The sequence below is a fragment of the Pyrus communis genome, chromosome 3 (assembly GCF_963583255.1).
Source record: "Pyrus communis chromosome 3, drPyrComm1.1, whole genome shotgun sequence".
NCBI lineage: Eukaryota > Viridiplantae > Streptophyta > Magnoliopsida > Rosales > Rosaceae > Pyrus > Pyrus communis.
The window spans coordinates 21,348,642-21,375,584 of NC_084805.1; the positions used below are offsets into that span (position 1 = coordinate 21,348,642).

Sequence of the window (26,943 nt, forward strand, 5' to 3'; positions counted from 1 at the left end):
AAGCAGTAATAAACCCATAAATGCTGGTCCAGAAGCTCACAACTACAACCTCGTCCGCCATTGTTGACAATCAAACTTCTTGTGCTGGGGGATGTTTGACAGGCTAGCTGACACTCGCGAGTACTGTAAAAGGAACATAAAGATTATTGGATACAGTGGTTGATGTCACTCAACAACTAATCATGTATTTACTGTTGTAATACATTATTCTTTTAGAATCCGGATCCTCGACGGATCATCTTTGTGAGGATTTTAGGGATACGTGAATCATATTTGTTCATCGTACATCGTACGGTTATAAATTATTTTAAATATTTTTATTTAAAATTAAATACAAATAGTACCTGATAAAACTGACCGCATAATGTACGATGAACAAATATAATTTACGAATCCTCAGAATCCTCACCAAAAGAATTCGGAGAGAATCCTGTTAGGTTCTTTTAAACCAATAGTCGTGGAATTAGCCAGTAATATTCTACTAATTGTACTGCTTTAATAGATTTCTAGTGCTTCAGTTTGATTCAAATTCTACGTCCATATATCGTTTCAATACGTTAGTTTTGTGATATGCAATTAATTACTCCTTACTAATTAATTTCTAATTTTTCAATTGCAGATCGTAATGTAATCATTTGATTTCATTATGTATTGTTAAACGCATGAGAAGTTTTGAATTAGAATAATTTCAATACTAATGTATTAGTAAATGCAGAGAAATTCAGATTTCTGAATAATTTCAATTCTATAACATGAACAGAAGACTTGCCATAAGAGCTACGTACAATTGATGTTGGTTTACTTTTCTAGTCTCGGGCCTTTGTTTTGCGTGTTCATGTTGGTCTACGTACAATTGATCAGGTTTTTAACCAAAAAAATAATGAACTTTGATCAGGTCTAAATTCTTTCCACCGAAGATTAAGACTTAAAGCAATCTAATTATATTTTAATCAAAATACACACTGTTATCTGGCCTCGACCAGAATATATATACGTACAAGGATGAAGCAAAATAGAATCTCTCCATCAGCACTCTGATCTCCATGTCCGACTTCCGCCTTACTTTGAATGCTTGACTTTCTGCCCATAAATACTGGTCTCCCTGAAACACCCCATCACCACTCACACCTTCATATTGAAAATTAATATTCTTGTTGTTGTAATTGTTCACTTGTAATACTTCAAATTATTAATCAGTTCAAATAGTCCAATCTTCAATGGCGGATGAGGTGGTATTATTAGACTTCTGGCCAAGCCCATTTGGGATGAGGGTGAAAATTGCACTGGCCGAGAAGGGCAAGTGCAAAGAGGAGGACTACGTGAGCAACACGAGTCCACTTGCTGCAGATGAACCCGATTCACAAGAAAGTCCCGGTTTTCATTTACAATGGCAAACCGGTCTCTGAGTCTCTCATTGCCGTTCAATACATTGATGAGGTTTGGAAGGATGAAGCTCCACTGTTGCCTTCTGATGCTTACCTTAGAGCCCAAGCTAGGTTCTGGGCTGACTTCGTTGACAATAAGGTAGTTTTACACATTTACTAATTTGTGTTTGGACTTTGCTTAATTTTAGTCATTCGCTAATTTCTGGTTACAAAATTGTGTTGGTTTTAAGCTTGTAACAAAACAATGTTTTTATTAATCATAGCATGCTAGCTACAATTCTCACATGAGGGATGATATGAAGAAAGTTGAGGTTTCACTGTAAAATCAATTGGTAATATGAGAAGTAGCCCAATCTCTTACAAGAGAAATTTTTTATTGTAACAGGAACATGGGTGGGTACACCACGTGTTTTTATGTGAGTGGTGGAAAATTTTATTTTTTAAGTTATTAACTTTTGAACACACATATCTCATCATTTGTATAATGACACGTGTAGTACCATCTCGTGTGCCGATCACACTGAAAAAATCTCTCCTCTTATAAGCCTATGCAAGGTCCCTCCTCCCATCAATGTAGGGCTCATTTTCAACATGCCCTCTCACGTGTAGCGAATTTTCAAGCCTAACACGTGGACAATACAACGAGGTTACGTGAAGCGCGTGTGGCTTCACACGTGGGACAACCTGACTGTGATACCATGAAGATAGTTGGGGTTCCACCATAAAACCAATTGGCAATATGGAGAGTAACCCACCCTCTTATAAGGCCATGCAAAGTCCCTTCTCCTATTAATGTGAAACTCATTCTCAACAGGATATACTCACCATTAGAATTAACTTAAAATGAACATTGTTTTAGGGAGAAAATTGGGGAATGAATAGATGCCTTTTTTAAGTACATGTGTGTAACATGTTTAATTTTGATGGAAATTCTTATCGAATTAGCATCAAAGACCAATGCATGCTTCAAATTTTGTCAATTCAGTTCCAACCTTTTGGGGATTTTAATTCAAGGACTAAAAGTACAATGCGGTGATAGTTCAAGAATCAAGACTCCAATTTATGAAAAAATATAAATCAAGAATTTGATCTTCCTTGCTTCAAATCGTAAAGATATGAAAGGGGTCTAACCCTAAAATTTTGTGCAATATAATGCAGATACATGTGATTGGAAGGAGGATATGGACAACCAAAGCTGAAGAGCTAGATGCAGCAAAGAAAGAATTCCTTGAAAGCATTAGGGTGTTAGAAGGAGAGCTTGGAAACAAGCCTTACTTTGGCGGTGAGACCTTCGGTTTTGTCGACGTGGCACTTATCCCTTTCTATAGCTGGTTTTTTGTGTATGAGAAGTTTGGCAACTTCAGTGTGGATGAACAGTACCCAAAGTTATTTGCAGCAGACTCTGTCCAAGTCTCTTCCCGACCAGAAAAACCTCTATGACTTCGTTCTGTAGCGGAGGAAAACGTTGGGAGTAGATGCTTAGTATATGCGTACTTGATCTTGTGCTTTTTATGAGTTTTAACCTTCAACCGTCCGATTTAGGGTACCTTTGCAATAAGAGGGCAGTTGATTAGTTATGTCATACGATGTATTGTGTAATAGTTATAAATAATTGGGTAAATATCAGTTTACTACCCTCAAATTTTCTGGTTTTCAACATTTGGTACATGAAGTTTATTTCGTCCCAAAGCCATACCTAAAGTGTTAATTTTGGAATAATTTCATACATCCGTTAGTCAAACTATTAACTCTGCCGTTAATTGATGACGTAACGCCTATGTGGACAATGACTAGATGCCACGTGTCATTAAAGGGTCCACGTGGAAATTAAAAATTCAAAAAAATAATTATTTAAAGAGAGGAGAAAAAAAAAAAAAAAAGGCAAAACCCAGATCGTCTTCCCCAAAAAAGAAAAAAAGATATATAAATCGAGGCAACAGACAAACAAAAAGACAGTAATTTTCCCACGTTCCTCGGCAACCAAACAGAGATAAAGGAGAAAAAATAAAACCAACAGTAAAAATGGTAAACTTTCCCGCATTTTCTCAGCAACCAAACAGAGAAAGACAAAAAAAGAATCAAAACCAATGTAAGATAATCTAAAAATTAAGCCAAAGGTGTAAGATCCCACATCGGCGACGCGAGGGCTGATCTTGAGCCTTATATGTCCATACCCAGGGCTTTAACTTAAAGGAGGCCTTTTGGGGCTGCGGCCTGCAAAAACAAACCCGTGAGTAGCCTGGGGTCCGCGACATAGTCCGGCCCAGGAATGCAAAGCGGACAATATCGTGCTATCGTGGAGGAGACCGGGATGTGACAATTTGGTATCAGAGCCAGACTCGCGGCCGTTTGGTGTGCCGACGAGGACGTCGGTCTCCCTAAGGGGGGTGGATTGTAAGATCCCACATCGGCGACGCGAAGGCTGATCTTGAGCCTTATATGTACATACCCAGGGCTTTAACTTCAAGGAGGCCTTTTGGGGCTGCGGCCTGCAAAAACAAACCCGTGAGTAGCCTGGGGTCTGCGACATAGTTCGGCCCAGGAATGCAAATCGGACAATATCCTTGGAGGAGGAGACCGGGATGTGACAATTTGGTATCAGAGCCAGACTCGCGGCCGTTCGGTGTGCCGACGAGGACGTCGGCCTCCCTAAGGGGGTGGATTGTAAGATCCCACATCGGCGACGCGAGGGCTGATCTTGAGCCTTATATGTCCATACCCAGGGCTTTAACTTAAAGGAGGCCTTTTGGGGCTGCGGCCTGCAAAAACAAACCCATGAGTAGCCTGGGGTCCGTGACATAGTCCAGCCCAGGAATGCAAAGCGGACAATATCCTTGGAGGAGGAGACCGGGATGTGACAAAAGGAAAGAACTTTAGCCATACCCATAACTCCACTAACGACACTGTGGACGGCACAGTTGTTCCAAACGTCTTGGACGCGCATCTCCTCCACTGTAGGTGGCAATATAGGCTCAATTGGCAGCTTCTCGACCTCTCTCTGTGCAGCCCATATCGTTCCCTTTAAACCCATACTTCGGAAGCGGGCAGGACCCTTGCGGTGGTGGGTGTGCGACTTGAAAACAGAACCCACACCCTTCGCCAAAGGGACAAACCCAGACCCCCAACCACGATCCCTACGCCTCTCCCTCAAAACCCAACGACCCCCATGCTTTTCTCTGAGTGTACCCTCTCTCCCATTCATGAAATCAAGGATTTGCAGCAACAGCGCTGAGATCCCTACTCTTCCCCTTTCCCTTCTTTCTTTCGCTCTGTCTCTGTCTCCCTCTCCCTCTCCTTCAGCATGGCTTCCCGACTGTGAAACCCTCAGCGAGGGATCCCTTTTACTCCTCCCTCTCCCTCTATCCAACTGCGAAACCCATGATCTGGGTTTTGCTTTTTTATTTTTTATTTTATTTTTATTTTTTTAACTTTTCTTTAAATAATTATTTTTTTGAATTTTGAATTTCCATGTGGACCTCTTAATGACACGTGGCGTCCACTTAGGCGCCACGTCATCAATTAATGACAGAGTTAACAATTTGACTAACAGATGTATGAGACTGTCCCAAAATTCACGCTTTAGGTATGACTATGGGACGAAAAAAACTTCATGTACCAAATGTTGAAAATCACGAAACTTAAAGGAAGTAAACTGATATTGTCATGCCCCAATCTCGATATACGTCCAGAATCGACGCTTGACATCACCAATTACCCGCATATCTAACATTTCCCACCTCCGGGATATGTACAAAGCATAGATCAAGATTCGAATTTCATAGCATTTTTCGTATATTTTATAGCCGCATCTAACCTCCTCGTTAGACAGCCTACGTACCCTCAATATGAATCAAGCCATTCGTAGTTCACCATTCGTCAATCTCTAATCTTTTCGTAAAATACTTCTCGCATAAAATCTTAGAGCACCACACTACACATCAACCTTAAGCCAAACAACAATTATCATCTTTCCATGCACGCATGTAAGCCATTCTCACACAGATGCTTTCCAATTCATCCATCATATAAATCACTATGTTTCACATAATACCGCAAATCATATTACAGTGTTATTCTCAAGTCACATTAATCAACTAATCTAATCATAATAATCTCAATCATACCCAACGTCATTCCACAATCATGTCAATTAATCAATTCCATGAATCAAAGATGCCCGATATTAACGTCTAACTACATTAATCAATCAATGAAAAAAAAAACATATAATTTCCCAAATTTAATTAAGGAACTCTTTATAATTCCCTACTTGAATTATAAGTAATAAACATGGTAATTCTAATTTATTTTCACAAGGTCTATTGTGGGTAATTCCCACTCACACAAATTTAGGGTTATAAACTAACCTTCAGGAAATGAGCAAGAGTAAGGATTCTGGACCACTCAACATAATCCAACTAAACTATGATCCCTTATTTCATATGCACCAAGTACAATTAATCATCATCATCCCTAACAGTCCCCCAACACAAGTATACTAAGTAGGACTGTATCATATAGCTCTAGGTAGTGATCACCCAACGCGGATATACCAAGCATGATCACTCCTAGAATGCGTATGGTCCCCCATCGCGGATATATCAAGCAGAACCATAAGCATATTCTAATCGTGCAGACGGTGATCACCCAACGCGGATATACCAAGCATAATCACCCCTGAAATACGTATGGTCCCCCAACGCAGATATACCAAGCAGGACCATCCATGTACCAATGCTACATGGTGCAATCAAACCAACACACAACCTACCTCCTACCTCCACACTTATGATTTACAACATGAGCACAAACACCATCCATTTTTGATTTCCCATCTAGGTTCCAAAGCATTGTTTCAAATTATTACTACAAGCATCCACGACCTCAATTAACTCCTATTCTCATGTATATGCAATTACTAAATGCATCACCTTTGACTCTAGTCTTAATTAGATTACTTGGGACTACTAATAACTCTATGAGATCCAAGTACTATTTTGGTTAACTTAAATTAGCATGATCAAAATAAATGTAACATTTGAATGAAAACACTTACAGAAAATAAGTGAAGATGCTATTTACAAATATAGATGTACCTGTATATAAAAGCCTTGGCAGTTGGTGCATATATATTTCCAGGGATATAAGTAAGTTCCCTTGAATATGCATACAGAGATATATGTATACGGTAAATACGAAAACAATTTCATCCCTTCATTATTTTATGCATACATATAAGGATTCGTTCAACTTCAGACATATGCAAAAAGGTCTGATAATGTTAAACCAATGAGATGGAATCCATATGTTCATCAACAATGGCTATTCACTGTCATTCATATAAAAGCCATGGCTATTCACTGTCATCACAAAGACAAAATCTGGACCACGTCTGACTAAATGTATACAAACAACTCTATTGTACTAAATATAAAGAAAAACAATTTCACATTATGAGACAATATAAATGTCGATTCCCCATCATCAACATTACATTAATGCATTCACTAACTTTAAAGCAACAAATGCAACATGATAAATGGGTAATTTTCAAATAAGGCTATACATACATAGCGTCAACCATCATCGTGGTTGTCTACTAGCCTGGGATGTTAGGTAACAACTGAGAAAAGACACACCAAAGTAGCAGAGTTATAGGTGTTCATCAAACAAAACCAAAGAGACTATCTCCCAATAGTAAGAGCCACATATAGTATGATGTAATGATCATCATATACTAACCGTGAAAAATGAAAGGAAACCTTGGAATCCTTTCTGATATATAAATACGACAACCACAACAACAATCGACTATCAAATTTCAAAAATATAAACAAAGGCAGAAGAGGAACTTATAGCAGTAAGCTTTCTGATTCTATGGAATTTGGGCAGCCATACCTTGCGACGGCATAGTTTGGAGCCAAGGAAAAGGGAATGATGGGTCTGGTCCATAATCCCCGACCGGAGATAACCCCCTTCCTTGCTTCTCGATCCATCTTCCCTTTTTATCTCCTTCTTTCTCATATTTTATTTTATTATTATTTTTCTTCTTCTCATCTTTCCATCTTAACCGTCCATCTCTATCCTTCTTTCAATCACAGCCACACACGTGGCACAAGACTGATGCTCCAACAAATCTGGAGCTTCTAGATTTATGGTCAAATGACTAATTTGCCCTCAACTTTGTTCGTTTATAACTCATTCGTTAAAACTTCAAATTACGTTCTATTTGCGCCCACGCGTTTGTATTGATACGTACTATCCAAATATACAAAGAAATATGGAAAATTATGGAAAGATCAAGTATGTCCACAAAGAATCTCATTTAACACGAGAAGGGCAATTTCGTCCTTTTACTTATCGAATAAAATTTTTATATGCAGTAAATATAAACGCGTCAAAACTACTAATATGAATATGAAATACGGAATACGTAATTCTAAATAGTGAAATCCGGGGAAGGGATTTCACGGATATTTACCCTAAATAATTTTATTTTAATTATTTTCTATCTTGTCTTGGTTATAGTATTTATTTCTATTGCTAATAAATGACTCACACTCTAACTCGGAAATAGTCTTCTTCGATAGTCGTTGTGTGACAGCTTGATATAGCTAGGTCGTATTATTGATTTGTTTGGTTTTATTGTTAATTGTCAAATTGTTGTCAACTTAGACCATCTACAATGGTAGGAGCAAAAAATTTAAAACCTGCCTCGTATTTTCAATTATTTATTTATATGTATAAGGTTAATTATTGTTTTCTACTAGCTATATTGTTTTATATGTATAAGGTTAATTATTGTTTTCTACTAGTTATTGTTTTTGTGTGAAAACAAAAATCATTTTTTCTTTTTTGTTGAAAAACAAAAATCTTTCAATTACATGACATTGATTTAACATATTAGTTAACAATTGTATCAATAGACAATCGTGGTTATAAATGACACATGACACTCGATGCTTAACATTGATGAATCACACAATAATGATCAGAAATAGGCTAAAATGCCTCAGTCTTCCTTATGCTTAAATCTCAAAGCTCCAAAAAAAAAAATAAAAAGTGGTCTCCAACTCCATGTAACTGGCAAGACATGGAAGAAAAATATGTCTTCTAAGTAAAAACAAAAAGAAAAACTTTATAATATGGCCAGACGCATCAAAGTTCTATTTCATTGCTATCATGCTACTCACATGGATCTACATTTCTCACACAAGATTCCAAATACACATCAAAGTATCTCACCATAAAATCTCACTACAAACTAAAACAAGATATATAAAGGAAAGAAATTAAACAAATTAAACCGGACACAGCCATGCATCTATACTCTCCTCACACAAGATTCCAAAGACGCATCAAAGTGTCTCACCATAATACATATCTCACTAGAAACTAAAACAGGATACATAAAGGAAGGAAATTAGACAAGACACAGATTCACACTTCACTCTAGGACTCTGACGTTCTAGCCAGCAGCCTATTGATATCTCTCCCTCTATTCCACACCAAGCATCTTCTGCACGCCAAGAACAAGCTCATACACCTTCTTTTCGTCAGCAAGAGATCTGGAAACACTCTCCCTCTGCATGCACCTCTTGGCCCATGCAATGAGCTTGGGACACTCGGCCTCGATGCTGAAGTTTCCACAGGTCTCAAATGCATGGAACCAGCAGTAGAACGTGATGAGAGCAATGTCCAAGAACCCAAATTTCTCACCCTCAAAATATGGCTTGTCTCCAAGCTGTCCCTCCAACTGCTTCAGGATTTCGATGAAGTCCTTTTTTGCTGCCTCTCGTTCCTCTCCCTTTGTGGACCATATCTTCGAGCAAGCATCATATAGCTGCAATTTTAAGACAAGATTGCATCAGATCATTGCTATAGCGAGTTCTGTGGGATTAATTAAATTTTGAATTCAGTGGATTAATTAAATTTTGACTTCTTTTCTAATTCCCGCGGCTGTTTTGGATAGGGTTTTGTAAGTTCCAATGACTGAACTTACGTAGCAAGAAATGGATCACAAAATAGCAGAGATCACAAAAGCTGTTCATGAACATTAACGAGGCATGCAAGAGAGATTTGTAAAGAAAGTCGGAATTCTACCGTAAAACTAATTGAAAATATAGAAAGTAGCTCAATTTATTTATAAGTCCATGCAAGGTTTTTCATTGACGTGAAATTTATTCTCAACAAGCTCTTTACAACACACTTTACGTGTGGTAAATTTATAAACTTACCACGTAAACAATACAACAGGATAACGTGAAACGCGTGTAACCGTTTAGCTTCTCGCGAGGACCATGCTTTGTTATCATGAAAAAAATTGAAATTCTATCGTAAAATCAATAGGTAATATGAAGAATGATCCAATTTATTTAAACGAGTCTGTATTTTTTATTAATTTTAAAATGTTTAAGAATTAATTAGGACGATAAGCAACTGCCTAGCATCAAAAGACTAATCAGAACGATGGCTAACGGTCTAACGTCTAGGTGAGCTAGACGGCATTAGATGAGAATTTTTAGAATAATGCCTCCACATAGACTATAAAAATTTGTATTTTGCGCCTCATGTAAAATTGTTGATGCTAAGGCCATCTCCAACTGAAGGGTCTAGAGGGCCGAAAATAACCCGAAAATCGTCTCTAACCAAGGACTAGGCTAGAGGGCTCGTGGAATCTAAGAGGGCTCGTGGAATCTAAGAGGGCCTCACGGAATCTGAAAAGACAAAAAGTCTGCAGGGCTAGCCAAAAAATGCATTAATCATGTCAGTTATAACTGACAGAAATGCTTAAACTAAAATTTAAATGCAACGGCTAGCTGACTTCAGCTAGCCGTTGCATTTGAATTTTTTCTATAACTTCTATTTCACAAAATTAAGCTAAAATTTTTCCTATAACTTTTATGTTACAAAATTTGTTTTATATTCTTTTTAAATTCCAGAATTTGTTTCATTTTATTTTAAATTATATTTTTTCCTATAACTTCTATTTCACAAAATTTGTTTTATATTTTTTTTTTAAATTATATTTTTTTTCCTATAACTTCTATTTTATTATACTCCTTATCTTTTCGTCTCATTTGCGCCCATTTTGCTTCCAATTTGGAATTGAATGAGAACCCGAGTTGAAATCTGAAGAGGATCTAAAGTTAGAATTCATTAGAAACTTGAATTGAAAGATTGAATTCAAAATTATGTGAATTATAACCCAATATCCATCCTATTTATAGTAAAAAAAAATTCAAATCCTACGGTTAGTTGACATCACTTAACCGATGGATTTGAATTTAAGTTGTAGTTTTTAAATAATAAATTATATTTAGCTCTATGACCCTTTACCTCTCGGTTAGAGACGGGTTTTTATGATAGGGCTAAAATGAGCCCTATAGCCATTTGACCATCAGTTGAAAACGAAGACAAATATGAACTTTTACTGTTTATTAAAATATTAATATCTTGAAGGACCAGAGGACTAAAACGAACTCTCTAACTAGCTCTCGGTTGAAAATGATCTAAGAATACAGACTTGAAGATCGTACCTCAACTGACTATTCATCCAAAAGAAAAGAATGTGAGCTCTACCGCATATATATCAAATTTTAATGAAAATCATGAAAACCCCAAATCACATCCTAACATGAACCTAAAAAAACAAACAATTAATTAGGACAAGAAACAACTCAGACAATTTAAGTTACCTTCTTGTCAATGAAATCAGCCCAGAACCTTGAGTGAGCTTTCTGGTAAGGCTCAGACTCAGAGGGAAGCAAAGGAGCTTTATCCCTCCAAACCTCATCAATATACTGCACAATGATGAGTGACTCGCAGACCGGCTTACCGTTATGAATGAGAACCGGGATCTTCTTGTGAACCGGGTTCATCTGCAGAAGCAGCTGGCTCTTAATCTTATTCCTCAAGTCCTCCTCTCTGTACTCATACTTGACGCCCTTCTCCGCTAGCGCTACTCTGGCCCTCATGCCAAACATGCTTGCCCAGTAATCCAGAAGAACAACCTCATCCGCCATTTTTGACACACACAACTACTTCTAGCTGTAGGCTATAGTGTTTTGCTTGATACTAAAATATTCCAGATAGATATTCACACGAGCAGAAGAGGATATATATATATGGAATCTCGATTCTGGAACTTGTTTGTAAGAATTCCGAAAATTTTACCATAAACATATATAATTCACGATTTTTCAAGTTTCTTATTAAAAGAAACCGAAGAGGATCGGTAAGATATATACACACGGATTTGTATCCTCTCTCTTGAGCTAATGGGGGATCCTTCTAATCCATCATCAACGATCATCAGATTTTATTCAACAGTTACTATTATTATAACTTTAAATAAATCATCATATTTATAACCATTAGATAAAAATTCAATGATATACAATAATGAATCAGGAGGATCCTCTTCTTTAGCTCAGGAAATGATTCAAATCCTATATACACACATACACATACGTGGCAATAAGGATGTGGCTGATTTTTGGAGGGTGTGACGTGGCATGCATGCCATTACTTTTGCTGGTGGAAGGTAGATATTTTCGAGAGAGTATTCTCGCTTGCTTTTACGAGGATTCTAATGATTAATTAATTATATCACTTTATCATATATCATGTAATAAAAAATTATTATAATTTTTTAATTTAAAATTAAATATAAATAGTATTTAATGAAAATTAATCAAATAATATATGATAAACGGATATGATTAAAATATTTTCGAAACCCTTACAAAAAAAATCTGAAAAATATCCTCTCGATATTTTCATGCATATTTTGAGACCACATCTTCTTTCTTTTTCTTGGTGAAATTTGAGACCACATCTTTGAAAATGAATTCTTTCTTTTATGGATAACTCTAGAGGATTACTTTCTATGGTTTACTTTCTAGAAAGATTACCTTCTATTGATAATTCGAGAGGATTACTTTTGATAGGAATTCATTCTTAGAGTCTAAACATGATTACACATCCATTTATATGTAATGGATGCATTATTTGTATTTGCAGAGTCTACAGCTTTATGTGAAAAGCACGACAAAGTCAGGCATGCATTATTTCTTTTGGTTTTTTTAATGGAATTTTAACAAAATTTTTTTGATCTCGTTCATTTTAACGAAAAATCGTATTTTTCATAAAAAAAATCAATTCTGGTACTATTCACTTACAACATATTTTCATGAATTTTATTAAAACTCAAAATTTTCAAACCATTTTCATTAGTTTTCTTTTTTTTCAACCATAAACTTTATTTGATGGTAACAAGCAACACTATTTAAATAAATAATGTTTGAAATATGCGAGTTATTGTTAGTCAACAGTGGCATATTCAAAATTTGAATAATTGAGATCACAGTGTTAAAAGTTAATTTTTTAATAAAAATAAAGCAAAGCATGCAAAAAATTCAGTTTATTCACTGGGTCTCTCTGCCCTCTGCTTTTGTGCATTTTTTCTTCTTTCTGTCATTGATGAAAATGCCACACCCCGTCCTGAAGGAGGGCATGCTGGCCGTCACGTGAGAGTGACGTAACCATTTGCACAGTTCGGAAGCTTTAAAAAAAATATACAACTTCTAAAATGAAACACCCGAAGGTGAGTCCTCATTTGGTCCATTCTGTCAGAACACCGTTGAATTTCCTCGTAGTCACCACACCTTTGCAATTCTTAAACCTGGAGGGGCGCAAAACAAAGTTGAGTGGGTCAGCAAAACAAACTTATTCAGATCCTTCTTTTCTCTTTGAATATACTAACCCCTCGCCGTAAAACAAGTATAGTTTCCCAGAAAATAAACATATATATACGTATGTATAAATATGCCAAACATGCTCAAGGGTATATCATTCATGCTCAAGAATATGCCATGTCAAAACTCATAATGAAATGTAAGTGCTCAAGCATAATTCACATCAATAACATATAATCTGGCAGGCGGGAGTCACCTAACGTGACCTGTACGGCTGCATATAGAGCTCCAATCTCAACTCAATAACTGAATCTGCACACGAGTCGGAACCACCTAACGTGGTCTGTACGACAGGACTGGGTGTAATATATACGCTCTAGTGCTACGATCACGTGAAGACTGTGCGAATAATCGCGGGTCACCTCCGAGTCGGAACCACATAATGTGGTCTGTACGACAAGACTAAGCACCTACTTGGATCCAAGGCGAGCGTGTGGTGCGGGTGAACATCACGTGAAGGACTCTGCCCCTCTCTGGGCGGGAGCACTAACACCGGGGGTGCAGATTATGAGCTCTCTAAGCATCTCAAGCTATTACTGAATACAAACATGAATACCACTTACCTAGCACTTACCTGTGCGTCCACAGCACCAAATACACATATATAAATGGATGCCACTACTAATGCATGTGATGATAGTATTTCAAATGTAGCTTACCTGGGCCTCCTCAGCACCATGCAACAATATGCATAATTATGGTAATGCACATATTAAAATATGATGCATATATGACAGGATATTTAATTCGTATTTCTTTTAAAATACGTTTTCTGGGAAATACGTCAAGCATACGTATATATATATATATACTGAAAAGTAACTGCCCACTCACTGATCACATCGACGTCTCGTAGGTCCCTGAGCCTCCCCTAGATTGGTTACATTCTTCTTCTGTATAATTTTCACCTATACAAACAGTAACCAACTTGACGTTATTTAACGCACATACACCAAACATTCGTCCATAACTTTCTCATACGTTGTTCAATTTGGGTGTATGAATATACCACGGTGATCTACACGACGTCACGAACACGTGACAATTTTCAGAACTCAATTTGGAGCTGTCACGCGCCCACACGCGCCCTGTTCACGCGCTGCCCACGCGCGCGTCTTCTTCCTCGCGTCGCCGGACTGGTTTCGCCGGCGGTGGGTGTTTTGCCGGAATTTCTGGGTAAATTTCAAAGTGTCATAACTTCTTCATTTCTTAACCATTTTCGACGTACAATATATCAAAATGAACACATCCATACCTGCCTTGACCTCTAACTCGGTGTTGATTCACCAGAAAAAGCCTCGAAAGCTCCGGCCAAACTTTGAACTTGTCGTTCTCCGTGTTCCTACGTTCATTTTTCACGTAATTTATACCAAAATGAAGCCCTAATCATAATCTACCACGTTAGACTAGTTTTAGGGCCTAAAAACAACGGAATCAAACTTTTTCAAAAATACGAAAATTCGGCCGAACTTACAGTTCGTGATCCCGATATCGAAATCCTTCAAATGAAGCACTCCAAGCTTCCTTAGGACCTCACCAAGCTTCCTACAAGCTTCAAAATCCCAAAAAAATCAAGTTTTACGTGTGCATGAACAGTGCACACTCACAGTGAAATTGAAATCCATGTTTTCCGAAGTGAAACTCACCTGAAATTGGTACCATCGTGTTCGTGTGGTCTTCAGGAGAACGATGGTGGTCTTAGATCCTTCGTTGTATAGTTTTAGGGTGGTTTTGTGGGTGGTCCGTGTGAGTTCGACGGACAGAGAGAGAACTGAGAGAGAATGAGAGATTTGTGAGGGAGGAGAGAGAGAGAGAGACAAGATGCAGAAATGGGGGAGAGATTTGAGGGATGTGGGGTTCCTACCCAATCCCCAAATCATCAAGTTATAACATATAAACCTAGTTCCAAGTCTTAAATTTAAATTCCTAAAACTAATGAATATTCCAATTAACATTAGTTTAGGAACTTCAGGTAAAAACCAATGCCAACTTTACGCCCCTTAGTCCCGTTTAAGGGCATCTTCGTAACTTCACGTCCTCGGAATTAAAAATCCCCGGAACGGGCTGTGACAGAAAAAGGGTTGGAGACACACTTTTTATTTATTTTTTAATTAATTTTTTTCTTTTCTTTTTCCAAATTTCAATATTTCAAAAAAAAATCTTTTTATTATTATTATTATTTTTTCTTTTTCTACCGTCCATTTTTTCCACCTGTTGTCGTTTTCTTCCACATTTTGTACATTTTTTCTTCCTTCTGTCAATTGATGAAAAAGGGTAGGAGACATACTTTTTCCTTTTTCTTTTTTATTAATTTTTTCTTTTCTCTTTCCACATTTTCTTTTTTTTTTCCACATTTTAACAGTTTCAAAAAACTTTTCTTTTATTTTATTTTTTATTTCCTTTTCTTTTTCCACATGCTGCCACAAACATTTCCTCTCTCATGTTCATTTTTCTACCTTTTGTGCATTTTTTTAACTAAATATATTATGATATTTGGTGTTCTAAATCGTATTATTACCACATTGAAAAATTTCTTTAAAATTTAGTTTAAAAAATTAATCCCCTAGCATTACACTAAAAATAAATGGATTGTGTCACTTTTTATTTATTTATCATTTAATGCATTTTATTTGTTTTTCTGAAAATTAACGATTGGTTTGCTTAATTTTTAAAGACGAGCCTAATGGCCTATGTTTAGAACCGATTTGCATGAATATTTCTCAACATTTATACGATATGGAGAGACAGAGGGAGAGGGAGACAGAGCGACAAAGAGAGAGGGAGATGGAGGTGTGGGGATCCTCGATTTCATGAGTGGGAAAGCGGGGAGAGAGGCTGTGCTTGGTTTCGATCGGGCCGAGCCTCTATGATTGGATCGGATCGAGGTGATGGGGACAACGTGAGGGGTTGAGGTGGCGTCGGGAAGGTATGCCGTTTTTTTCTTCCCCTTCTAATTCTCATCTTCAGTTCACGTTGCTGATGCCTAAACCCATCGGTTCCTCTGCAATTCGTTCAGGTTTTCATTATTCTTTTTCGATTTGTTTTGTCAAAATTGAAATGGAATTTGTTGGCTTGATTTTGTATTAGGTTGCGAGAGGGTTCTGTTTTTAGGGTTTTCTCCGTCTCCCTCTCTGTTTCTCTTCTTCAATCAGTCTGACGTAGTTTTGCAATTTAGGGTTCAGTGCATTTCAATCTTTTTTACTGGAATATACATACATATGAATGTCTAAATTTGTTCAATTTTTCTATACACAGGGCTGGGTTAATTTGATTCTTGACCTATGATTGGATATTATATTACAATTGTGGGTTCTGTTTTTAGGGCTGGATGAATAGAAACAACCATCAGAGCTTCTAACAACTCGAAGGCAAGTGATTCCCAGGTAAGGAATTCCATCGCGTTTGTTGAAAATATTTGCTTCCTTTCCTCTGATGTATGTGTATGTATGATGTATGTGTGTGATTTTAGATTGTAATATGTCACAAATTTATGGCATGAAAATTGACATTTGTAGACTTACCCTTTGTTTGGTGGCTGTGTACAGTGTAATGTATCCCAAATTTAGATTGCTTCCTTTTTTTCTTTTGCCTGCATGTTTGTGCATGTTTGGTCTCTGAGATTTTGTTTTTAGTCACTGTTGATTTGTAGTTTATGTCTCCCTTTGGCTACATATTGACACAGGTTTATTCTCGGCATTTTTTTTGTTAGGGTAAGTGGTTTGGTGAGTTCTGTATTAGTATATAATCTTTGGGGCTATTTTAAGTAAAAATGAAATGTTGACATTGATAGAGCATATGGCACACTTAATTCACACTCCTATATTCGGTCTTCATGTTTCCATTGCAACACTGCATTTCCCACCCAATGAATTTTTTAATAAAGATGTAGTTAAAGCATTTACATGCTCTATCAAGTATGTTTTATATGTAGTTCTGGTAGTTGCGAGGAAACGAAATATTTGTGCTGATAATTGGTAGTATAAATATATAGAAATAAAGAATAATTTTAAACGGAGCACCTAGGATATTGAACATTGTTTTCTTTTCCATGTAATTTTTCTCATGTTTAACATCTGCTTTTGCTAATGCATTTGATTCAAGTGCTATTTTTATTAGTGTTAATTTTGGGTTGCATATCCACAAACTAACCCAGTTAATTTTGCTTAGTGTTGATGTATAAGGAGAACTCTAATTGCATCAACTTGAACAAACATTCTTCTACTTAGTTGCTTAGCTACTGAAACAAGAACAAAACACTTTTTATGTTTTTTTGTTTAACTGCTAAAATAGGTGGCTGACTTGTAGGACGTATATTTTGCCAACTTAACTTCAAGGGCAATATATGTGTAAAATGCATGTTGCTTAGGGAAACAGAGCATTTTTTGCAACCACATCTTTTGTAATCAGCTCGGTTGAATGTATATAAAAGTCAAATTGCTTATCTTACCAACACCATTTACTCATCTATCCCTTTTGTTAGTTCATGATTATATTGAATTTTTTTCAGGTTAAATGTGTCTTATTCATGGAGGAATGCTATTCATACAATGTTTTTATACCACATTTCTATACCACCTTAGGTGACATTTGATGTGAACAGTCACATCATTTGAAAAATTTGCAAAACTCAAGGAAAGGAAGGAGAAAGACTCATCGTATATCACAATCATCATTTAACTAACTAGTTTTTCTTAATTATTAGTTTATTAAATAATGAACTAAATTTAAAAATTTGATTAATTCAAATGATGTGGCTGTTCACATCAAATGTCACATAAGGTGATATGAAAATGTGGTACAAAAACATGGTATGAATAGTATTACTCTTTATTCATGTAGTTAAGGCTAGTGCATTCAAATCCCGGCATGTTTACTAATATAATCTAAAACGGAACGGGGGACATGCTTGCATTTTGTGTGTGTAATTCCTCAACTTCCCTTTGGTGGTACAGGTGCTGCTGAAGCTAATAGGCTTGAGCAATGCTCCTTCAACAAAACAAGGGAAAAAGAGTTGTTCAAATGGCAGTATTCGAGTCTCTTAGTGTTTCTCATTAATATTATCATTGTAAGCGCACCATTAACATTATCATTTCCTGATGCTATAATGCCCCAAATATTTTGATTAAAAGTGATGAACTGCTTAACCAAACTACATTTTCCTTCTAATTTCCATCAAAGAGCAACATCTTGTTAACTCTTTCAAGTTTCTGCCCAGGGGATTGCACTCTTCAACATGGGAAGGAAACCTTCTGCTAATAGCCATGCTAAATTAACACAAGCAACCAGGAATTTGACTTGGTGGTAGGTATGAACCATTTACACTAATTAACCAACTGGCAGGAGGCAAATACTGTGCATGATATTTATTTTATTTTTTGGTAAATGAATAATTTTGCATGTTATCTCAAGATGTGAGATCAGTACTAGTTGGTTAAATATTGTTGAATTGTATAACACAAGCACCATTCTAAAAATCCCCACCTAGGATTCACTTAGGCGTTAGGTGGATGGTCATCGTTTCAATTAATGCCTAGGCGCCTGAAAATTTAAAAAAAAAAAAAAGTCTAGACTTGTTAAGGTGCCCACCTAGCCTGCTCAGACGCGTCTAGACATCAGTCTAGGTTGCGATTTACTTAGATAGAAAATATATAACTTTCATTTGCATTTTATTATTTTCAATAAATTATAAGAGACTTGTTAAATACTTAAATGAACACACATTATATGCTTGTTCCCCATGTTTTCATTTTGTTTCAATACTTCATAATATATATATATATATATATGTCATTTTATTTTGTAGTTTATAATGAAATTATTATATTTTAAATATAAGCAAACATTTATTTACACAAAATATAATATATTTGCTTAAATTCGCCTAGGTTCTAGATTTTAACCCACCGTCCGACTAGTGACTAATGTATTTTAAAACCTTGAACACAAGATAGAAAATAAGTAAATAATGCAGAATACAAGAGGATCATATGATCCAGCAAGGAAATTTGACAAATGCATATTAATTCACCATTGGATCAGTCTAGATGTCGATGGTACAGGTCCGCAAAACCTAATTCCTGATGACCAACAATTTCTGACTGAAAGTTCTAGGATGATCCTGGTGACAAATTAAAAGTCCAGTTCAAATTTAATTTTCAATTTAACTTCCACATACCAAACTATTTTACACATGCAGTTAAAAAGATAAATAAGATGTGCGCATAAGATGTAGGATTTAATGAGGTAAAATCCTGAAAAAATCTTCAAGCTCCTAAGCTAGGACAAACAGTACTAAGACAAATGAATTCAAAAGATTTACAAAACTGATCTTACTAGACTCATAGCAAGAAAGCAGTTGTCTCTATGCCTTTGCTACTCAGTCTCTCCAATCCTTGAGTGGGAGTGGCACGATAGTAACGCGTCCGTCAATCACCATATCCTCAAACTTTGCAGAATTCTAACTCAATCATGTAGAATTTATGTATGATGAAATAATTTTTGAAGAGCAATCAATTATGAAAGTTACAAGGCGCATTTTTATAATTGATTTTTACTTAATTCAAGAAAACCAATGATCAAAAACCAATTTTTTTTTTCTCTAAAAACAAACGGCCGGCTGCAAAGCCGGTTTTTATTCTGACAAAGTACTTCGAAAAATGGACTCTTTGCATACGGGCTGATATCAGATTTTTCTTTCATTAATTTAAAAACTCATTACAGGCCAATTGTAGAGGAAAAAAAACTGGCTTAGAGTGGTTCTTCTAGCAAATAGGAAAGTGAGATAGAGACTATAGGGTGCAAAAGAAATGGTGTATGATACTTGTATTAGCATGGTTCGCCTATAAATATTTGGTCACTGGTTCGTCAAAATTATGCGGAGGGAAATTGAATTCGGGCGTAAATGAGAGAGCGCATTACTCTAGTCAATTTGATTAAGCTTAAATATCCGATAATATACTATGGTCACGACATTTGTGTGATGCATGAATAATAAATACAATGAGTTGACACACCGTAAGACTAATAGACACACATCAACATTAATTAGACGACTCACGTGCAGTATGGACGGTTACAACTCTCAAAGTAAGTGAAAAACAATACAGATATACAAGATAAGTTTCCATAAATTAAAGGAAGATACACGAATTGAGTTTACTGACTCGACAACAATCCAAGCTTCAGAAAACTAAATTATAAATCTTCATTTTTTGTCGTTGAAAAAAAAAAAATCATTCATTTTTGTTTTTGGAATTAAAATATAAATCTTTATGGTATAACTCCGATTCATATACATTTAAATTCACAGAAAAGTCCCTCACAAAATCACATCTCTGCCAAAACTGCTGCTGCTGCACTACCTATTTATACAGACTCCAATGAATTTTCACCTTTACCCCCACAACCAATTCGTTCGTTTCAAACTTGACTACTTTTACTGACCAATTTATTACTGATATACCATACCGGTACTAATTACTGTTACTGTGGCTATTATTCTTGTAATTTGATGATCGAGTCTTCACAAATTGACCTAGTGAAAATGGACTCACATTTGAGTCCTCAATTTATGATAATGGACTCATTAGTTACATGTACTAAGTTAATTATTTTTTTCCTCCAATGATAATGGACTCACATTTGAGTATTAATGCACCACACCAGATCATGTCCAAAATTGTTGTTAGTGGACCTGCGCCAAATATTGATTTCCACCCTTGGACTCATACATCTATACTCTTCTCACACAAGATTCCAAAGACACATCAAAGCTTCTCACCATAATATCTCACTAGAAACTAAACCAAGATGCATAAAGGAAAGAAATTAAACAAATTAAACTGGACACAGCTTCAGACTTCACTCTAGGACTTCGACGTCCTAGCTAGCAGCCTATCGATGTCACTCCCTCTATTCCACACCAAGCATCTTCTTCATGCTAAGAACGAACTCATACACCTTCTTTTCGTCAGCAAGAGATTTGGAAACACTCTCCCTCTGCTTGCACCGCTTGGCCCATGCAATGAGCTTGGGACACTCGGCCTCGATGCTGTAGTTTCCCAAGGTCTCAAACGCATGGAACCAGCTGTAGAACGTGATGAGAGCAATGTCCAAGAACCCAAATTTCTCACCCTCAAAATATGGTTTGTCTCCCAGCTATCCCTCCAACTGCATCAGGATTTCGATGAAGTCCTTTTTAGCTGCCTCTTGTTCCTCTCCCTTTGTGGACCATATCTTCCTCCCAGCATCATACAGCTGCAATTTTAAGACAAGACTGCATCAGATCATTTCTATAGCGAGTTCAATGGGATTAATTAAATTTTAACTTCTATTTCTAATTCCTGCGGCTACATTTGGATAGGGTTTTATAAGTTCCAATGATTGAACTCGAGTAGTAAGAAGTGGATCACAAAAAATATATAGCAGAGATTACAAAAGCCGTTCATGAAAATTACAAAGGTATGCATGTAAGAGAGATTTGCAGGGGACAAAAGACACTTTTCAAGGACGGATTAGCTCTCTTGTATCTCTTATGCCTTTGAAATGCTTATATGATACATTTCCTACTCCTAGTCCCTCTTTCCCATACTTTGTGATATTTTCCCTTATAATTTGACTTCGTACTGGTTTAGTATTGAGGTATTTCTATAAAAAGTGGGTATAAAAAAAAAAACTGAGCTAAAAAAGGTGTTTGGTAAACACTTAAAAACAACTTATTTTCACAATTTTGGACAAAAAAAAAGCTGAAAATGTAAAGCAGCAAAAATGAGCTTATTTTTACTGCACAGCAGAAGTAATTTTGTTTCAAAACATAACAATACCAAACCAGCCCATCAACCCAGGACTTAGAAATCCTCACCTACACATAGCCTATCAAAATTTATATTTTGATCCTCATGTAAAATTCTTGTTTATGCAAAGGATACAGACTTGAAGGTTGTATCTCATCTAACTAGTCATCCGAAAGAAAAGAATGTGGGCTCTACCGCATATATATCAATTTTGTATGTCGGTTACGATGAAATTCATGAAAACCCCAAATCACATCCTAACATGAAACTAAAAGGCAAACAATTAATTAGAGCAAGAGACAACTTAGACAAGTTAAATTACCTTCTTGTCAATGAAATCAGCCCAGAACCTAGAGCAAGCTCTCTGGTAAGGCTCAGAGGGAAGCAAAGGAGCTTTATCCCTCCAAACCTCATCAATATACTGCACAATGATGAGTGACTCACAGACTGGCTTACCGTTGTGAATGAGAACCGGGATCTTCTTGTGAACCGGGTTCATCTGCAGAAGCAGCTGGCTCTTGTTCCTCAAGTCCTCCTCTCTGTACTCATACTTGATGCCCTTCTCCGCCAGCGCTACTCTGGCCCTCATGCCAAACATGCTTGCCCAGAAGTCCAGAAGAACAACCTCATCCGCCATTTTTTGACACACACACAAAACTACTTCTAGCTGTAGGCTATAGTGTTTAGCCTGATGCTAAAATATTCCAGATAGATATTCACACTTGCAGAAGAGGATATATATGTACACACACATACGTGTTTGATGTTGCACGTGGCTAATAAGGATGTGGCGAATTTTGGGAGGGTTTGATGTTGCATGTGGCTAATAAGGATGTGGCCGATTTTGGGAGGGTGTGACGTGAAACTGCTTCCACCTAGCTACTTCCCGAAGGTGCTATTACTTTCCTTGTTGGAAGTTAGATATGTTCATCCATGCGTATGGATGGCAATTCAAATCGTTAAACTTGAAAACTATGGATAACTGTTCGAATGAAATGAATATGATTATAGGGGTTCGTTGATCCATATCCGGCCTCAAAACTGATCTAAATAATACATATTATATATCAAATATAATTTTTATATAATAAATATAGTATTATAGAATATATATATATATATATATATGTATGTATGTATGTATGTATGTATGTTTGTATGTATGTATGTATATTCAGAACTCATTACCTTGAGAATTACAAAAGTTGTATTTTGTGAGAAAGATTAAACATAAGCCAACATCACCAATGTATCTATTATATTATAATAAAAAAATTAGTATCTTATATTATAATGTCTCAATTGAACGAATATATTTTTGGTTTTGACGAAGATGGATATAACCGTTAACCGATAGAGAATTTGTTACCCATTGGGTATGGTTATGGATAATCTTCGATGGTTAATTTGCAATTATGAATATGATTAATTTTTATAGTTATGAAGATGAATATATCATTTTCGTTTTCAAACCAAACCGTTGCCATCCCTAACCATGCATGCATAATTTGAGACCACATCTTTGAAAAGGAGTTCATTCTTTTATAGATAATTCTAAAGCATTACTTTCTATTGATAATTCTAGAGGAAATCTAGAGGATTACTTTCTATTAATAATTCTAGAGGATAACTCTCGATTGGAATTCATTCGTATTGTCTGTCACTACCAATGATGGAATTCAGCATTGCTCGAGTCTAAACATGATCCTTTTGTAGGTAATAAGTTTGGAATTGTGACAGAAATATCTGATTTACAAATTATCACACCCAATTCTTTCATTTGGATTCATAAAATAAATAAAAAGAGAAATATCAAATTCTATATAAAAAAATAAACATTTAGATGCGCAGAAATTCATAAAATTCAGCTTTGAATTTAATTTTAGTAGTTATTTTAATAAGATTCCAAACGAGTGAAAGTCATATATGTACCAACTGCCGACTGCCATTTCTCGGATTTCACCGTAACTTATATCATATAATTATTGTAATGAAGATCTTGTAATTCTCTCTAGGGACATAGCCATATGGAAGATGTTGCCGAACCTTGTTGAAATCTTAATTAAACATGATCATTTATCCTTTGAGCATAAAGTCTAATACGGGACTGATACTCTTAAAACTACCTCATCACGTAATATATCAAATGGAGTAAGAGAACGTATGATCATTGGGGCTGGAATGTATATATAACTTGTTTCCATACTCATGTTACAATTAAAGCATCCAACCCTAGAAGTTTTTGTTTTTTACGTTATTACTAGAATAAAATATTTCATAACATAACGATCAAATCAAGTGTTAACAAGCAGCCGAATATTTTAATTCCATCCCACCCTAGAAGTCACATGTTAATTTGATTATTCGGTAAATCGTATAACTCGTGGATATGTAATTATGTGCAAGTGGAAAGATGAAAGGCTTCCGGATGAAATATGGTTTGGGTTAAAGCCTTCAACTCCTTGCAAGGAATTCGTTTTTCTGTAGGTCTTTTCTACAGGACTCGTTTTGATAAATACATCCAATAAGTAGTATTCATATTTGATTCATGAATACTCTTGATATAAGCTGGTCTCTTGTTTTGATATAAGAACTTGGGGAAATACCCCACTTTTTAGAGGCTTCTCTCGTGATATACATAAGAATTTGCGAGGATCAGGCATTGCACCATCGTGAAGCTCTATGGCTTCTGCTGCCACCAAGACCCAAATCTTCTCTTGTATAGATGAGTACATGGAAAATGGCAGTCTATGAGAACATCTCCGTGAAAATGAAAAGAGATGTTTTTGCTAGACTGGAATATTTCATCTGTTTCCAGGGCAATACATAATTGGAAACAGAAATGACACTATTTCTCAAGATTACATTGTTCTGCACTAGTACATCCCAAGTTTACAGGCCAAAAATGAGGGAGCCGATCGCAATGATGATTGATGCTAGGGAGTCTCTGTCTTAACAAAACTGAGTAAAAGAAAGAAATCTTTGAAAAAAATTAAGAAAGCAAGAAAGCTAGAGAGAGAATCGTACAGCGGAAGAAGAAGAAAGATTGATTGTATTGAATATGACTTGGTTACAACAGATTATTACAGTTATAGCCCAACAATTCTAACCGACTTGCCTATGTGGCAATCCTCTACATCTCTCCTTAACCAATCGACAAATGCCACCTGTAATCTCATTACATCTCAGCTATTAAAGGAAACCTCCTGCTAGTAGCCATGGCAAACACAACCAACCAGGAATTTGACTTGGTGGTTTGAACCATTTACACTAATTAACCAACTGGCAGGAGTTTGCATGATTTTTATTTTATTTTTTGGTAAATGAATAATTTTGCATGTTATGTTGAATAAGAAGAGTATCCAGGATAACTCTAATGATCCCAAGAAGAAGAAAATAGCACTCTTAAAGAAAGCTCACAAAACAAACTAATTAGCAAAGCTTTTCTTATTTAGCTCTAGGCTTTGTTTCTCCTTGGATGATTTACAATGCTTGAGGACTTGGGTATTTATAGCAAACCAAATGAAAACTACACCACACACTTACTTCACCTACAACATCCACCTACTGCACCTACAACCTCCACTTACTTCACCTACAACTTCCACTTACTTCACCAACCTCAGACACTAACTTCACTAACCTCACACACTTACTTCACCTACAACATCCACCTACTTCACCTACAATTGACATTGATTCTCAACACTCCCCCTCAATGTCAGCTCTCATTCTTTGCACTGTGCTGAGTAAACAGCGAAAAATTTCGAGCTTGCCTGTACTCAAACTTTTTGTGAACAAGTCCGCAACTTGATCATTCGTCTTGACCTTTCTCATCTCAATCTCTTCTTGCAGAGCCTTTTCTCCACCTCCACCAGGATGTTGATGTATATAGGAATTGTAATGGCAAGTGGCAATGCGGATGCGGAAATTACCTCCACGCGTCTTCAGCTTTGTCAGAGAGCTTTTGACAAAATGGCACGCGTTTTCTAAAAAACCGGGAGCTTTCGGCTTTGTCTCCCACGCTTGTCGGCAAAAGTGTGCAGCTGATTTCTCGCCTTCCACGCGTCTTCTGAAAAGCTGGGAGCTTTTGACAAAGTTACACACGCTTTCTGAAAAGCCGGGATTGCGTCTGACGAGATGGCGATCTTTACGCCGGAAATTCCGGTTTTGAAGAGTGGTGTCTCTTCATTTCTGAATCGGTGAACGCCTTTCCTTTAATAGAGGTGATCGATCACCTCTAGCATGCACACTTGAAAATTGCCCAGAAATCGTCTTCGGCCCGTCGAGATTTCACTCCATCCAACCCTTCTCTTTTAACTTCTTGAAAAATGGCTAGCTCATCTAACCCATCGAACATTTGCTTAGATTTGAGTCTAAGCAATGATCCTATTGCGCCGCGTCAGGATAAGGTATGGTGCCCGTCTTTCTTATCTTCTCATGGCCCTCTTACAGATGAGGACTCTGTGATAACGGATGCAACAACGGCTACGATAGTAGCTCGGAACCTCCTCACTCCCAAAGATAGTCAGCTGCTTTCAGGACGGTCCGATGAGTTGGCCGTTCAAGAGTCCCTGGCTCTCAGTGTTCAGTGCGCTGGCTCTGTGTCAAACATGGGCCAACGCCTACTTGCTCGCTCCCGTCAGGTTGAATCATTGATGGCGGAGGTGGAGAGTCTTAAGCAAGATATCAAACAGCTTAAGTACGAGAACCGAAGTTTGCACGTACTTGCCAACAATTATTCGACAGGCATGAAGAGGAAGCTTGATGAGCTTGATGACCGTCAAAGGCTTGCGGCTTTCTTCCAGAGGCACCTCTTTCTTGGATCATCTAGCGTTCCACCAAGGATTGGGGCCTTAAATGATCTATCTTCGGTGCCTCCCGCTCCTATGCCTCTTGCTCCGATGCCTTCTGCTCCGATGCCTCCTGCTCCGATGCCTCCTGCTCCGAGAGTGTTGCCACGTAATGGGGCCTCACGTACACAACCCTTGTGAAGGCTCCACCTTT

The 26,943-nt window shown here is 36.8% G+C and overlaps 2 protein-coding genes, 1 long non-coding RNA gene and 1 pseudogene across 3 annotated transcripts in view; 2 read left to right on the top strand and 2 right to left on the bottom strand.

The window, feature by feature from the left end:
* Positions 1-1,217: 1,217 nt before the first annotated feature.
* On the top strand, positions 1,218-2,838 carry LOC137730041 (probable glutathione S-transferase; annotated as a pseudogene).
* Positions 2,839-8,604: 5,766 nt separating this feature from the next.
* LOC137729930 (probable glutathione S-transferase) lies at positions 8,605-11,575 on the bottom strand. The gene is made up of 2 exons (XM_068468980.1): positions 11,084-11,575; positions 8,605-9,228 (listed from the first exon to the last, which is right to left on the bottom strand). The coding sequence occupies exons 1-2, from the start codon at positions 11,408-11,410 to the stop codon at positions 8,884-8,886; spliced, it is 672 nt and encodes a 223-aa protein (XP_068325081.1). The 5' UTR covers positions 11,411-11,575; the 3' UTR covers positions 8,605-8,883.
* Positions 11,576-15,905: 4,330 nt separating this feature from the next.
* The window catches only part of LOC137729784 (uncharacterized), a 19,519-nt gene continuing 8,481 nt past the window's right edge, over positions 15,906-26,943 (top strand). Inside the window, exons 1-3 of the long non-coding RNA XR_011068034.1 lie at positions 15,906-16,527; positions 18,097-18,209; positions 18,360-18,449. This is a non-coding gene — a long non-coding RNA (uncharacterized lncRNA). The remainder of the gene's footprint in view (positions 16,528-18,096; positions 18,210-18,359; positions 18,450-26,943) is intronic.
* LOC137729684 (probable glutathione S-transferase) lies at positions 19,319-22,608 on the bottom strand. The gene is made up of 2 exons (XM_068468688.1): positions 22,259-22,608; positions 19,319-21,400 (listed from the first exon to the last, which is right to left on the bottom strand). The coding sequence occupies exons 1-2, from the start codon at positions 22,571-22,573 to the stop codon at positions 21,302-21,304; spliced, it is 414 nt and encodes a 137-aa protein (XP_068324789.1). The 5' UTR covers positions 22,574-22,608; the 3' UTR covers positions 19,319-21,301.